Raw genomic sequence first — 15,583 nt, forward strand, 5'->3', positions numbered from 1 at the left:
ACCTTCAGAGAATAAGAAGAAAATGTGGCTTCCTGTGCTTTTCTGGCTCTGTGTAGCTGGAAAGCTGTTGACATGAGGCCAATAAATGTAGTTTGTTGTTCTGTTAGTTTTTAAAAACTACTTTCTTTTTACCCCAAGGCCCAGGTGCCCAGACAAGAAAAAATTCTACCCTATCTAAGGAATCAGAGATAGTAACTGGGTTGCTAAACTGTTCCCAGTTCCTCTATCCACCTGAAGAATATGAGCAGCTGGCACAACCATAACTCTGCTTATAAAATCTTAATCTCAATTTAAAAATAAACACCTTAAGAACAATCTCCTCCTTTTATTTAAAAATGACAAATTGCTCTGTCAGGTTTCCTGGGAAATGGCTGGAGGGAATGTCCAAGAAAGAGACAATCATTGCTCACTGTCTGCACAGCTCAATCACTTGTTAATGACTTCTAGAAGCTGCAGTGGCTGTAAAAGTAGCTTCTACACCCCAAGTCTGTGCATTCACTGCTGGGTCTCACAGCCCTGCCTGCCCCATTGATGTCTCCAGTCCTGTGTCACCAGCTGGATGTCACTGTGGACCCTGAGATGTGCTGTTTGAACTCCCTTTACCCGAGGTGCATCACATCAGTCACCTGGAACACCTGTGATCCTACAACTGCTCCTAACCAGCAGGAAACCCTCTGGAACAGCAATCCAAAACTCCCCAGTGCTGCACTGGGTAAGGCAGGATTGGTTTTACCACAGCTCTCAATGCTGCACAGTAAAAACCTTTTACAAACTCCAGCCTTGTTTTTTAAAGGGTTTCAAAGGAAATGAACTTATCCTCAGCAGCAATTATCCAGCAGACTAAGTTTAGCACTATTTTATGGGTTAAAAGTGGTAATGGACATTTTACAGAGAACTAAAAATGTCAAATGAATGCTCAAGGAATCTGTACATGAGGGCCAAAAAACCCCACAAACAAATTATGGGTCTTGACATATTTTACAGTCCTTGCAAAGGGGTAACTGAGAAAATGATGTGAAATTTGTCTAGAAAAAGCATTCTAGACCCTTAGTATGAATCAATTAATTTCTCATTAAACTCAAATTTAAGTTAAACTGAAAGAGCCATTAACCCAAATGCTGCTAAAATAAACTAAAAGTTACAACAGAACTTTTTAATGTCAATTGGCTGTTGCTGTTTATTCAGAAGAGGAATGGTAATAAAAATCATGGACTGATGCAGGAAGGATGACAATGAAATGCAAAACAGACAGAAAAGAACCAACAGGAGAAAGACAATTTAGCTTCTGTTTAATTTTACATGTTGTACCTCCCATATCCTCTGCAGAATGTAGGAAGCAAAGGGTGGCATTCCTGGAGGTCCACCAGCAAATTCCATGAGCATAGTGAGCAATTTGAAAAAAGGATTGGCTGCCTGTAATGCAGAAAAAGAAAAATATCCAACTTGATCTATTTAATTTCATCCACTTGTTTTTTTAGAGTATTTTTTTAGAAACCTCAATGTCTGTGAGATTTCTATGAACTTCAGACACGAACACTTATAATACTTGAATCCATTACTATTTAATCTGTAATAATCCATACATATCTATATCCCCACATGGATACAGCAGAATTAAGCCACTGGTTACAGTCAGTGCAAAGCAACAGAATCATATGAGACAGGATCAGTCTAGGAGAAGTTATAGGGAATATAGATATTTTATAAATTTATATAATAGATAGATATATATACATAATAGGAAATATATAGGAAATAACAGTAACATTTTAAATCAAGACATTATTCTGGAAAAAGGAAGGGAATCAAGCTGTCCATTGTTGAAGAATTCACCAGTTTATCCTGATTTATATTTACAGAAGATTTCACTAGCTCCCATAAGCTATTACTTTAATGTATTTGTATAACATGGAACATGGATCCTGGAAAGTTTATCCAAAACCATCCCATTTTGAGGTTTTACACTGCCAAGACTCACACAGCTTTTAACAATATTTCAACAAAGTAGTTGCAACTATAATTACGTATTTTGCATCTGGAATCCATTTGGAACTCTCAGTATTTTAGTTACTACCAGGGCAGGAATTTACTCTGAATAAGCAATGTGTATGCCTGCTCAGAGCTGCAAAATAGTGCCCCAGATCTTGAACAGCCAGACAATAATTACTTATCTCCACTTATTCTTGCACACGTATTTTAATGTTACCAAATTTTTAAAAGAAATTCATACTGGTGGAAAATCTAGAAATGTTATTTAGTTGGAACAAAACTTTTATTGTAAGTGGCACAGCAGATTTCTGTTTCAGAAAACTTCACAGACAGTGCAGTTAGACTTCATTTAATGGCACAAAAACTTCCATGGATCACATTCCATGCAAAATTTTTGATTAGCAAAGGATTATTTATGTAATTTAAACCAGCAAAATATAAACACAGACTATTTAACAGACAGGTTGTGCGTTTACATACCTCAGGAGTCAGCTTTGCTATAGATGTGAAAAGCATGGACACAATCTTGAAAACAAAGAAACAAAACTCACTTAGACTTGTGTTTATTCAGTTAAAGTAATAACAATTACCCCATGACACTTATTAGATAAGATTTTCAGTAAGTAGCTCCAGGTCCCTGATACTCACGTGCTCTGCAAGGCGATTGTTGTACCGACACAAACTGAAAATGAGGTTGCAGGTTTGCCTGATGTTGATCCCATCACGGATATGTTGAAATAAAAAAGGAAAACCCTGCAACAAATAAGCAGATACAGTACATTGCATACAACTACACACACAGAGGGGTTTTGAAGGCTAAAGCAGTAATTTTTAACTTGATTACCTTTCCTCCTGTCAGTGCTGCCATGTCGTTTTGTGACAAAGTCAAATGCCTAAAATACAAAAGAAAATGAGCATTTTACTTCAGCCACGATTAAGGTTAGGGAGACATACAGGACTGAGTGTTAGATTATAATCTTCAGTTTTAAAATATACAAGAGACAATGAAGGTATTGACATAAAACTGAACCAAAAAACCAAAATTTTAAACTTAGATGAGGTAAAAAAAAAAAATCCAAATGTGGGCAGTTGAATGTGTTCAAGTATTTAACCCAAGTCTTTTACTTGGTCAACAATAACAAACCCTTTTTCTTTGAAATTATTAAAAATGTTATGGGCTCATATCCAAGGTTATTTATGCTGTTAAAAAGCCCACAATAAAACCCTCAGACAAACCCATAAAATCTCTGACTCCTTTCTGAACCAGCTTAGGTTAAAATTAATTTTGTTTTTCCAGAAGCCCTTGCCTTTCTGAGCGAGACTGTTCCACCAGAAGAGCTATCAGGGCAATCATCTTCTCAAGTGCAGCAGGCCTGTATTTCTCCTCTGCCAAAGAAAGTATATCTTCCTCTTCCTCCTCTTCCTCCCCTTCTTCCTCAGAAAGCACTTCAACCTGTGGCTAAGGAAAAAAAAAGATAACTTCAGTGTGGACATTCTGAGCCTTCATTTCAAAGAGCCATTGCATATATCCTGTCCTTTATTCCAAACAACTTCATCAACTTGCACAAATCAAACCAGCTAAGTATCTGATCAATTGATTTTCACATTGATACATTCATTTTGCATAAACCAAATTGTGTTTACAAATGCAAGCAGTAGGTTAGCTGAAGATATGGTTTATTTAGGAAAAAAAGCAGGTGAATTCTTTTTAGCAGAACCTAAATTGTGCAATAGGATTAAGCAATCAGTTAACTGCATTACCATTGGTATCAAGTTAAGGGCAACTTTAATTGCTTCTACTCAGTATCTATTTCTATATTAAACCAAAAGAGTTAATTCAACTTTTTTTTAACTATTGTATTCCATTAAACACTGAAAAAAATTCCAAAAGTGAAGCAATTTTAATTTACAGCTGAAAGATGGTTCAAGACACACAAAACCAATGATCACAGATATAAAATATGAAAAATTAGTTCTTGTTACAGAAGATATTCAAACTTACATTCTCAGGCCCTTTGGTTCCCATGTAGAAATGGACCATCGTGGATATGGCTTGCAGAGAGAGCAAGAACTGGCTCTGAAATACACAGGGATGGGATCACTTGAAAATACATTCATACACAGACACCACTAATTCCCCAACTACAAGGCTCTACTCACTTCCTCTTCTCCCATTTTGGCAAACTCGTACAGGAAGGCGAAATACTCGGTGAGGTGTTTGCTGTGGGGTTTGACGCCGTGCTCCATGATGGACAGCAGAGTCTTGACAAAGCGCGTGACGCACGAGCGACTGCCGATGTCCTCCACGGGACCGTCCATGTCATCCGAGCTGCCAGCAAGGACAACAGCCACACTGGGTATTTCACACAGCAGCCAGTCCAAGCAAAGACATTCACCAAAATGCCTGTTTTCTACTCTGTCCTGCATCTCTATCCACAGCCTGGATAACAACACAGCTAAACCTAGGGGAGCATCAGGCACTTCAAATGCTGAAAGGTTCATCAAATAATGCTCTGAATCAAGATGCTGGTCAGCAAAAGAATTCTCAGAAAAACAGTATTGGGGATCTCCTACTTAAAATCATCTTCCAGATTTTCATGTCAAATTTCACTACAACACAGTTGTAGTTACTTATACTGTGGAAGCAACACACACAGCATCCTGGCAAGGCAGAAAATGCACCTCCAACCTCACTCATCTGCCCAAAGTTGGATCTTAACACTGAACAAAACAAGTCACTCTTTTCCAGAGAAAATTAAATTCCTGCCATGAAAACTGTATCTTCATGTCCTGAATTTTAATCTGGCAGCACATTTATTACTAACTCTGCCATTTTCACTCTGGATTAAAAGTTACTGCTACAATCACAACTTTAACCCAAGCGTGAAGAAAAAACACTTTCTCCTTCTCACCATGTATCAAAAAGAATGAAACTATTTCATAATTGGGAATAAAGTGACAGTTTTCTTGATAACATGCAGAGAAAGTAGAATCCAAGAGGGTTGTTCTGCTTTTTTGACAAAACCTGTCATTTAGTTATAGGATTAACCTCTCTCATCTCCAGCCTCTCTTTCTGGATGTACAAATAAAAACTTCCACCTTTGTGCCTCTGGATCCAATTCACAGTAGGATTCTCAGTATAAGTAGTGAGATTTACACTTCCAGTGTCCAACTGACAGGGAAAATAAAGACCATGCTGAAAACCTACTCTACAGGAGCAAATGTTTCCAACAATGCCTTTGACACTGCCTTTTGCAACCCTAGCAGTGTTTTTAAATAAATCAGCAGTTTGGGCAGAATAATGAAGGACAATTCAGACAGCACTATTTCAGCTTCACGTTACTGTAAGTAATTAATGAATAAAGCAGCTGCAGCAATGCATGGAATAAGCAGAAGTTTGCAGGTGGTTTATTTTACCAGTCTTCCATTCCTGGCTGCAGATACAGGTGTGCATGCACTGGCCTCAGCCTCTGGATCACGTGGATACACAAGCGCTGGAACATCTGCAAACGGAGAGGAGAATGAACTCCACAGCTTCAGTCCTTTACAAAAAGGTCAATATATAGTTTCTAAGCAAATATTCTGTCTCCAGTCCCACTTCCAGCTCTTCACAGGTTCAGTTTCAAAGGTAAAGCTGAGATTGTATTTTAACAGAACAGTCAAAGCTGGTTTTTATGGACAGATCCCATGGAGGAACCCCAAACCCAACTTTTAATATTGCTGTGCACTGAAACATGACTAAACTGCTGCTCATAAATATTATTCTTTTAATCTATCTCTATTTTCTGAAACATTTTGATATTTTTGGCACGATTTTTAAAAAATTTTGCTACTGGCTTATAGGAATTACTGTGAAAATTTGAAGGAAATTCCTTCCAGTAATTTTTATTTTGTAAAGCATTCATGAGGAGAAGACCTTGCCTAAGACCTTGCATAGAGTTTCCCCATGAAATACATTCCTTTACTGATGCACTGCATACAGAAACTATATATGGGTCTGTATGGAAATATCACTTTAATAACCAGAAATCCAATTGAAGAATTCAGGTGAGATAATGCAATTGCTAAAATTTATACCTTAACAACTTACAACGAAAGCACACTTGTAAGTGACACTACTAATAGCTGCATTTGTGAAGGTCCAGATGCTATTAATACAGGGGTGGCTTTTTATAAAGCATTTCCAGAAATGGGTCTTAACAAAGCTCTGTGGCATAATACTGTAAAATTAAATCTACCCACAAAAATTTACTACAGAAATTTCAAACTGCAGCTTTGAGGAATCATGAATTTAAGCAGTTTACTATTTTTTATATTCTGAATGTGGATCTTTATGAACTATTGTTAAACTAATTCAGAAAAAAACCAGGTTTTTATGTAAATGTTCAGATTTGTAAAGATCATGAGGGAGTCATAGAAACCTTCATTTGCCTCTATTGAGATTTAGTGATCCTGACTGTAGCTTTGGCACTACATGAATATCAATGTTGTTTCAAACAATAACACTCCCATGGCCAAATAACTTGCCTAGATCATATGCAAGAATGGAGAAGAATCAGATAATTACAGGTATTCAGTAACACTGTACTGATGTAATTATGATGTATCTGCCATCATAATTGTCTGTTTCTGGTCACAGGTCAAGCAGTCACCTGGCTTGTAAGGAACTTTTTTCTTACCTGCCTCACAATCTGATTGGGACACTTTATTAGAATCTGCATTGGCCACCAATCATCATCAGCCATACGATCCAAAAACCACTGCAGAAGATACATACTGTGTTAGTTTTGTTCCAAACTTGCTCTAGTCCAATCTTCTTTTTTGCATGATATTAAAGTCTGAAGAGAAATCGATGTTACTATTATTAAGGAATAGGCAAGTTTTAATCCAAGGGAAATCTAAATGTCTTCTGTGCATGAAGGAATAAAGAAGTAAAGATCAACAGCAGTAAGCAGCAATATAAATTTATATCCAGTATCTTCTTATCCCTGTGCTCTGCATGCCATTAGAAAATTATCTGGAACAACACACTTATCCTGCAAAGTGATGTCAACAGAAAAAAAACTACGCTTACAACAGAGCACAAGCTGAAGAATCTTACAGAATAGTGACAGGATTAAACAGTGCTTCCCAAATTAGATCCCTTCTGCATTTTAACACATGGAAAAGCCTCATGGCCTCCAGAGACCCAAAAGTATAAAACTAACAGAGAATGACTCACTCCAAGTTAGACTCAGCAAATAACACAGCTGAGTCTTCTGACTCCCAGAATTTTTTTGTTTGAGTCACAAGGAAAGACAGTTTAAAATAAAGAATCAACATTCTTACTTTTATTTTAATTGTACCTGAATATTCTTTCCTATATTAAATGTCTTCATTCATCTTAGGACTACTCCCCACTGAGACAACTGTATCACCCAAATACTGAATGTCACATAATTTATCAACCTAGAAACAATTTTTAATAGAATAATGGCTTTAATTCCTTTCTGCTGAATAAAATCTAATGCAGTTCACAGTCTGTGCTGGGCTCCTTGAACATTTTAACTATCACAGAAACACTACCACAAACTTTTCTTCAGTATCTCAAAACTGCTTTCAACAAGACCACAGCAAATTCTTTGTCTGTCTTTCCATGTCTCTTATGTGATTTAATTTAAACACATCTAAATTACACAAATCACTATGTAATAATCACTCAAATAAAGAGTTTGTGACACTGGGTCTCTCTTACTCCAGTGACAAAATTATTTTGGCCTGTGGTCTCAACATAGGTTTCTGCAAATAAGAGTTAAGTCATTCCCCAGAAACTGCAGTAACCAGAGAGGACGAATTTCATCTCTTAATGCACAAATATACCAAATACAGTAGTTCATAGTCCAAAATATTCCAGGGATACGAACCTCCAGGAAAGTTAAACAATATATAGAAAGTTGGTTTGTACTTTGCTGAGTTCCTAAGTCACTTACTTCACAAGCTGCCTGACTGTTATTAAACTGTTTTGTTAACAGTTCAATCCACTGAAGCATTGTAGGCTGTAAAAAGAAATACAGAAAAAAACTGTAACTTCAAATAATAATTTCAACATAATCTTTAAACATTTCTAAATGGTTCAGTAAAGCACCAAATCTTAAGAATATAGTTATAAACAATGATCATTTTATGAACTAATAACACATTGCACCTACAGAAAAATACCAGTCCATACATTTTTATATACACATTATATTCCATTGTGCAGTGCTCACTGTGTGGTGAACGACACTCTAAACATTAACTTTGCATTATCCATGCTACCTTTACAGCTCAAAATCCCACTTTAAAAATGAAAAATATAGATATGCTTTTCACTAGATTCATGCAGCTACTTAATGAGAATTTACAAGTAAATAGAATACCTTTTCCTTTGAATGAATAAATGTCTCTAGTACAAATGAAGTGCTTAACTGGAAAAAAAAATTGCACCATTATTTCAGAATGCATGAATTAAAATGTAAACAAGGAAAAACGTAATATAAAGGTGATGTACTTTTGAAATTCTTACCTTTGCTGTCATCAGAGAAACCGCTTTTGGATCTGGTAGTGTGCTTGGGATGCTACTACACAACTGCCACATAAACCTAGAGTCAGTAATTTTATTTGTTAATTAAAATAAATAATGATAATCTGCAAGAAGAAAAGAAGCATTAATATTACATTTTTAAAGAAAAACTTACCCAAAATATGTATGTTCAAAAATGTTCTTGTCTTGAAGGAACTGCATGTTATCATGCCATATCCACTGAAGAAAAAATGCTACCATCAGATACAAGAAAGCAGTTTATTTCACTACTTAAGCATGATTTAAAAAAGATTTAAATGATTGCCAAGGCTAAAAATAACCATATTTTTGGTATGAATAATTATTTTTCATATTTTTCATATTTTTGGTATGAATAATTATTTTTGGGAACACTTTCTTTAGTTTAAAGAATTGTCTCAAAGTTGTTTTATTCATACTATAGCATTGGTTTTGCCTGCCAGAGGACTGCAGAAGAGAACTTCAAACCTTCTCCTCTTTCTGTGACCTTATTTTTACAACTTTGTTTTTCAGAATTTTTAGGCTAAAATTTTGAGAACTGGCCCAACAAGTTTAGAAAGATCCACAGCTAAAATCTAACCCAAAGCTTGATGAGCTCTGTGAACTTCTGATAAATTCCTAAAGATTTGCCTCTCCATCATTAAACCCCAACAGGATTTCATTCTAAGTCCCCCTGTTCCTCTCTCAGAAGTGATGTTTTTGATCAAATCAGTTCATAGTGGTTTTCACATCAAAATAGTTTAGAAGTTTAACTCTGATAAAATCTATTAACATTTTTAAGCTTGAGAAGGATAAAAGGCACGATCTTATTTGTTGGCTAGGGATGAAGAGTCTTTTTAAATTAAAAATCTAAAATGTGGCAGATGCTAAAGCAATGCTTCTGGCCAGAGGGAGCAGGGACATTGGATTTTTCAGGTGATAAAAGGGAATTTATCCTATATACAGGTCAGAATGAGAAAATGTCTAAAAGTCACACAAATCCTAATTCCCTTCCTATCCCATAACAATTTCCTAAGGTAAACAGTGAAATGGAAGGGCTGTCACCTTAGTGATTTAAATTATTCTTGCTATCCTATGTTTATTCAGATTTCTGATGTGTTTAGGGTCTCCTAGAGTGTTTTAAAATTGATGTTAAAAACAAATCAACTTGTACCTCCAGCAATTCTGATGAAACATCAAATTTGTAGTCTTTGCCATTTTCCTCCTCTGGCTCCATCCGTTTATAAAACAGCATGTAAGCACTGTGTGTCTTGGAGAAAAAAACATCTGTATAATTTTTGCTTTGAGAGAGAAATCATGAAATCAGAAATATAATCATAGAACAAGTGTTTGGAAGAGAAATACCTTTTCAAAGGAGAAGTCCATAAACTTATCAGTGACAGAATCGTAAGTTTTTGTCTGTCAAGAAGAAAGTAAACCCATTTATTACAAGCTTTTTAATGCTTTGGTTATTAACAGTTTGTGATAGTTCACTTGCACATTTATTTCATGACAATTTAGTTCTTGCTCAAAGCAATCTGTTTCTTTTTTTCTTCTACAGTGGCCTAGTCTGAATTTTCAAAACTGCTCTGCAATATTCTACCTCCATCCCAAGCAATTTCCTGGCTCATCCATCTCACTGACACCTCTTCTTCATAAACACCTAAAGGTATTTTATCCATTTGCCAAACAAAGGATTTTTTTTGTTTTATTTCAGCCTGTGTCTTTCCCAGACAAGAAAAGCTTTCCTACGCACAGGAACACTTTGGTAAGACACTGTGTTATTCATAATGTGCTTTATATTGTGTCTACAGCTACAAATAATGATCAATTCAAGCACAACCTGAGAACATTTGAGTGTTGTTTGTATTAACACTGTGTAAAAATATTCCAACTGATGTCATAGGCAGCGACACAAGGCACAGACAAAGATCAAAATGCCCTGTTTTTCCAGAATACACCTAAGCTTGAAGTAATTAGTCCTTCATCAATTGTCTGAGCAAAGCAGCCACCTAAGTAATGATTCCTAGATTAACTGTAGACTCACTTTTTTTATACCTGAATAAATGGTATGGTAAAAACCAGATATAGTCAAAAAATACCTCTTTGGAGAGACACTTCACTAATAAACTTTGCTTCATTAGTAATACCTGTAACTATACTCCTGCCAAGTTTCTTTTAAAACCTCATGAAAAGATCTAGATTGTAACAGATATTAGAATTGAATGTGACCAAAATTCAGGTCATAACTTACAGTCATTTCTCCACCAAAACATTCGGAAGCGAGCTGGGCAGAATCAAAGGGTTTAACTTCAGCATCATTGAAAAGGTACCTGGAAGACAGGAAGAAGCTCTAAAACAACTGCTGCTCATCTCTAAGGGCAAATAAAGCCTAACAAGCAATGATTCCAATGATTCCTTGGATTGAAATATTCCTATTAATTTCTAATGTCTTGTTTGGATCCCAGCAAATGAACACCTGGTCCCCAAAGTGACTTCCCTCCAGTAAGATCAGAGGAGGAGGTACTGCTGTGGAGCCCACTGGAGCAGGGATTAGGTCATGAGCTGGCATTGTTTCAAAACACTCCAGCTATTCTAGAGAACAGCAAGAGAGGAAATTTTCTCTCCTATTCCAGGGCTTCAGTGAGAAATGGAGATACCACATCAGAAATGACAGGCAGTGTTCCTGCTTTCTTATGTCTCCTAGCAGGACCCTCCTCCTTTCCATGTCCCTTCCCCTTCCCAGATTCTACATCCACAAATGTTGCTGGACCCTCAGCCAAGGTACCAAGCACATTTTATGAAAGGCAGTCTATGAAATCTTTTGAACTGAAATAATTAAAATCTACTCCTGCCAGGAAGCAGAACTAGATCAGCATTCCCTGCCACCCCTGTCTCTGAGGTTACAACACACTAATTTGTAGGCTAAGAAATTAATACTCTTACACCTCTCAAATTCCAGCATCCAGCTTTTCAGAGGAACCTACTGGATGTATCCCCTACACTACTGCATCTAACAAAGTCAACAGGCTTTAGCTATTAAAAAATATGGAAATATAAATTGCACAGCTCACCACTTGTTGTTTTTGTAAGCGTGAGGATTGACAATGTCCCTGATAAAACTGTAGTAATGCCCCCCATCTGCTGTTCCTGTGTGAACTGTCACACCAATCAGGTCATACTCATAACTCTCAGTTTCTTTCAAATATCCACCATCTTCCTTAAAACCTGAAACAATGGAACACAATATTTAACCACTTATTTCCCAAATGCCCAGACTTCAACATTAGCAATAAACTGTATGTGATGATTTGCAATTTCTCTCACACTTTAAAAACAAATTTAAGATTAATTCAAATTGAATAATATATGAAACCAAAAATTGGCTGTTTTTCTTATGTGAAATACCCTGTGTGACTTTAGAAATACACATTGATTAAAGCTATGTTTGATCATATTTTCTTTGTTTGCTTCTGTTCTGTATATAGGAAGTGATACACAGACAAAAGAGCCAAAGCTTGCTGGATCCTTTCATGAGCATACCTTCTTTCCTGTCATTTTTTCCCATGAGGAAATCCTCAGTGTAGGGTGTCATATCCAAACGTAAAGGGAATGAAAAATGGGTGTTGACTTTCTCCTTCATCATGGTCACCATATTAAATGTATATCTCATGGTGTTGAAGCTTAAGATACGAGGTAGTTTCTTAAAACACGCCCTGAAGGATGAGAAATAATCATGATTTACAAAAGCTTAGTAGGATGAATTGTAATTTCACTGAGATTTTAAACATTTATTTCAACTATAACATTGAAGATCTGTTGCTATGGCCTGTAAATATAAAATTCAGCTCTTATAATGCCTCAGAGCAGGGCAGACTGACTGGCAGCAGGAAGGTCAAATTTAGCCCATTGAACAATTCTATTTGGGCTGTCACTGTACCTTGGAAGAAACATCAAATTTACTCTTACAGCAGGAACCAGAGTTTTCTAAAATGAGCCATGAATGAATTCAACAATGCAAATCCCCTCCCTGCAGGGAGTTACTCTCTTCCAAAAGACAAGTTTCAAGGCAGAACATCTCCTGCATTAAATCTCACAAACTTTGCAATAATGATTTTCAAGTAAGTTACTCTTTCACCCATGTAATTTAAAACAACAAGGTGTCCCAATTCTAACAAAGAATTTGTTAGTTGCAATACAAAGACAACATAAAATTTCAATTTACTTTATGAGCAGACTTTTCAAAACATGGAAGCATTTTTAAATCTACTGATTCTAATTAAGAAATTTGGGATGGTGTATGAAACCTTAGCAATTATCCTGCACAATGAGTAATCAACCTCTGAAAGCATTTAAAGCATTCAAAAGCTACTAATTTCTATTTTTTTTTTAAAACAAAAAGTCATGAACATTTCTTTGTTTTGGAAATTTGATTTCCTTCTTGTTTCTGATTTGCACAGGCATCACATCTTTATAGGTCTACATACTATAAACTGAATGCAAGAGCACTCCTGGTCCCTCCTAAAGGATTACTGTTATTGCAAATGTCATTTCAGTAATTCACTAAAAAGAAACATTAAGAAGGCATATTTCTTCTAAGCCACACCTTTTCTCAGCCCGCACTTTCTTCCCACAATGAGAACATGTGTACATGTTGTCACCTTCCAAGGTATCTTTAATAGTTACTTCATCAAGAGATTCCTACATGGAACAAACAAAAAAAGGAGTTTATATTTATCTTGGATATTTATATGTTATGCCTACATGTCCTGGTTTCCAAACCCCTCCCCTTTCAATACTTGGGCGTTTAATTAACATTTCCATAATTTTTGAAAATAAAGGTGGTAAAAAGCCCCAAAATTTTTCACAGAAGAGCACACACCTGAACTAAGAGTATGACAGGAAAACCAGCTCCTAACTCATACACAGAATTAAGGAAACAACTCATAAAAATGGTATTCAATATTCCAAGCTGTCTCAAAGAATTCAAGTCCTTTAAATTCAAATTTCAAGTGTAGGGATTAATGGTTGTTTAGAAAGCTTGAAAACAGATTTATGCTGATGTAAAGCTTTAACTTAATAAGCAGTAGTCCTTGTTAAATCTTTTGACATTTACAGTTCTCATGTAAAATGGCCACAGCATGTTTGAAACACAAGGAAATAGTGATTATTGACTGTAAAACAACAGTCAAGGGCAAATGGCCCCAGCTGATGGCACACTGCACCGGAAAGATGGAACTAAATTACCTCATAATATCAACCTAAAAACATCCCAAAACTAGAGTGCAGCTAAAAAGCATCAGCATATTCAAGTGTGTGGCACTGTTTGATGCCCTTTGTAACTGAGATCTGTGAGATTCATCTCAGGCTGGCATTACTTACATAAATATTCTTCATATCTGCCACCTGGCACCTCACTGTGTAGAACTCCTCAGCTGTCTGACTCACATGCTCACAGTCCTGATAAATGCAGGAGAAAAGCAATGAAATAACTTTTTGTGAAGATAGAAAAAAATCACCTTTAAAGGGTAAGGGTAGAGAAGGAACACTTACCAAAGAAACAACGTTGTTTGTGATAACACCTCCAAACAAACTTTTCACTGTATTTTTCTGCGAATGAAGGAATAAATTCTGTCAAGGAAATTTGAGCAAATCTGTAAGTTTTCAAGCTCACTTCTGCTCCCTCTTACTAACTCACCAGTTCTGGAGACATTTCCTCTATTTTTGTTATCAGGTCAGTGAAGAACTCAGTCATATCTTTCTGCTCTCCAGTGTTCAAGGGCTGCTTATCCATGGTGTAGGTTTTACAGAAAGGCCTTGGGTTGTACGCCTTACATTCACTTTCCTTTGGATAAAAGAAATCAAACAAAACCAAATCAACACAAATCCTTTTATTCTGAAGTTACACAGATGTACCACACACACATATATAAATATCTTGTAAAAAATACACACTTTTACATACAATATGCTTAAAAGGCAAGATAGTTTCTTAAATGTTGAAATGTTTCTGATGAAATGCAAAGCAGTTTTTAACTAATTGATTACCATTACTATTACACCAATTAGCAAAATATCATTAGTAAAATAGGATTAAAAATATTTACTAAATACTTCATAAAATTAATCATTAAAATAAAATATCTTGGCTGAAGATGTGACATGTGCAGTTTCTGCATATCTGTTCAGACAGAAAATAAAATGTGAGAACATCAGCTTGTATTTATATATTTCTGGACACTGCTGACTTAAATCTTGCCAAGCACTCAATTCTCATTCAGACCCCTCTATGCTATCATCTGGTTTTCAACAGGATGTGTTTAGCCAGAGAAAAGAATTTGCAGTATAAAGCAATTCTTTAGAATATATCTCCATTCCACTGCCTTGCACACTGGGAATGCAGGACTTTATCTACACTGTTCTCTTTTAAGGATGTGCAGCAAGACAGTACCTCCTGTAAATATTGCATTTTTTAGAATAAAGTCTTCAAGACTTAAATAATTTTAAGTTTTTGTATGACTTTATGTTCCTACATTATTTTCTGCTTATGGGAACATCTAATTTAATAATTTCTATGATTCACGGCAGGCATTAGAGGTCAAAATTCCTTTCCCCATTTGTCCTCAAAGTGGTTGTGAATTTCTTATACAAAACCAGTGTCAAGACACTCAACTCTCCTCAGGTTTTTTTCCTTATTTCAGAATTGTTTCACTATTTTAGTAGCAGTGAACACCTGTGAATTGCTTTAAATTTGTTTGCTCCTGGAATCTCAAAACTGTGCTTTATTTCAATGGATTAATCTTTAAATATTGGAGCAAGGAAAATGCAGAGACTAAAAATAATGTATTTTATTTTATCACCAGGGAAACGCCATGTCCTCAGCACATCTGTAACTCAATACTGTTGGTTCACCTGAACTCTGTACAAAGAATCCCTTAAATATTTAAAATCCACAAGCAGGACTGTCCCAGACTCCTACCTGTAGGGCTCCTGAACAGTCAGACAAATCCTTCCTTGGCAAAATGCAGTGAATTA

General features: G+C 35.9%; 1 protein-coding gene across 11 annotated transcripts in view; it reads right to left on the reverse strand.

Moving 5' to 3' along the window:
- USP34 (ubiquitin specific peptidase 34) overlaps positions 1-15,583 on the reverse strand; it is a 111,140-nt gene that overhangs the window by 14,313 nt on the left and 81,244 nt on the right. For 7 of the 11 annotated variants that reach the window (XM_085054250.1, XM_085054249.1, XM_085054251.1 and 4 more), the window contains exons 45-66: positions 14,247-14,393; positions 14,102-14,158; positions 13,931-14,008; positions 13,155-13,249; positions 12,092-12,264; positions 11,623-11,776; positions 10,803-10,881; positions 9,914-9,967; positions 9,723-9,818; positions 8,706-8,770; positions 8,534-8,609; positions 8,388-8,435; positions 7,893-8,024; positions 6,669-6,749; positions 5,407-5,492; positions 4,150-4,318; positions 3,992-4,066; positions 3,297-3,448; positions 2,834-2,882; positions 2,638-2,742; positions 2,470-2,514; positions 1,309-1,413 (exon numbers count right to left, since the gene is read on the reverse strand). In XM_085054250.1, the coding sequence (XP_084910376.1) occupies positions 1,309-1,413; positions 2,470-2,514; positions 2,638-2,742; positions 2,834-2,882; positions 3,297-3,448; positions 3,992-4,066; positions 4,150-4,318; positions 5,407-5,492; positions 6,669-6,749; positions 7,893-8,024; positions 8,388-8,435; positions 8,534-8,609; positions 8,706-8,770; positions 9,723-9,818; positions 9,914-9,967; positions 10,803-10,881; positions 11,623-11,776; positions 12,092-12,264; positions 13,155-13,249; positions 13,931-14,008; positions 14,102-14,158; positions 14,247-14,393 (2,121 nt within the window). The remainder of the gene's footprint in view (positions 1-1,308; positions 1,414-2,469; positions 2,515-2,637; positions 2,743-2,833; positions 2,883-3,296; positions 3,449-3,991; positions 4,067-4,149; positions 4,319-5,406; positions 5,493-6,668; positions 6,750-7,892; positions 8,025-8,387; positions 8,436-8,533; positions 8,610-8,705; positions 8,771-9,722; positions 9,819-9,913; positions 9,968-10,802; positions 10,882-11,622; positions 11,777-12,091; positions 12,265-13,154; positions 13,250-13,930; positions 14,009-14,101; positions 14,159-14,246; positions 14,394-15,583) is intronic. The other 4 variants (XM_085054258.1, XM_085054257.1, XM_085054254.1 and 1 more) reach the window with 1 other exon arrangement.

This window comes from Lichenostomus cassidix, chromosome 3 (genome assembly GCF_008360975.1).
Source record: "Lichenostomus cassidix isolate B80296 chromosome 3, HeHo_3.0, whole genome shotgun sequence".
In the NCBI taxonomy this organism is placed as follows: Eukaryota; Metazoa; Chordata; class Aves; order Passeriformes; family Meliphagidae; genus Lichenostomus; species Lichenostomus cassidix.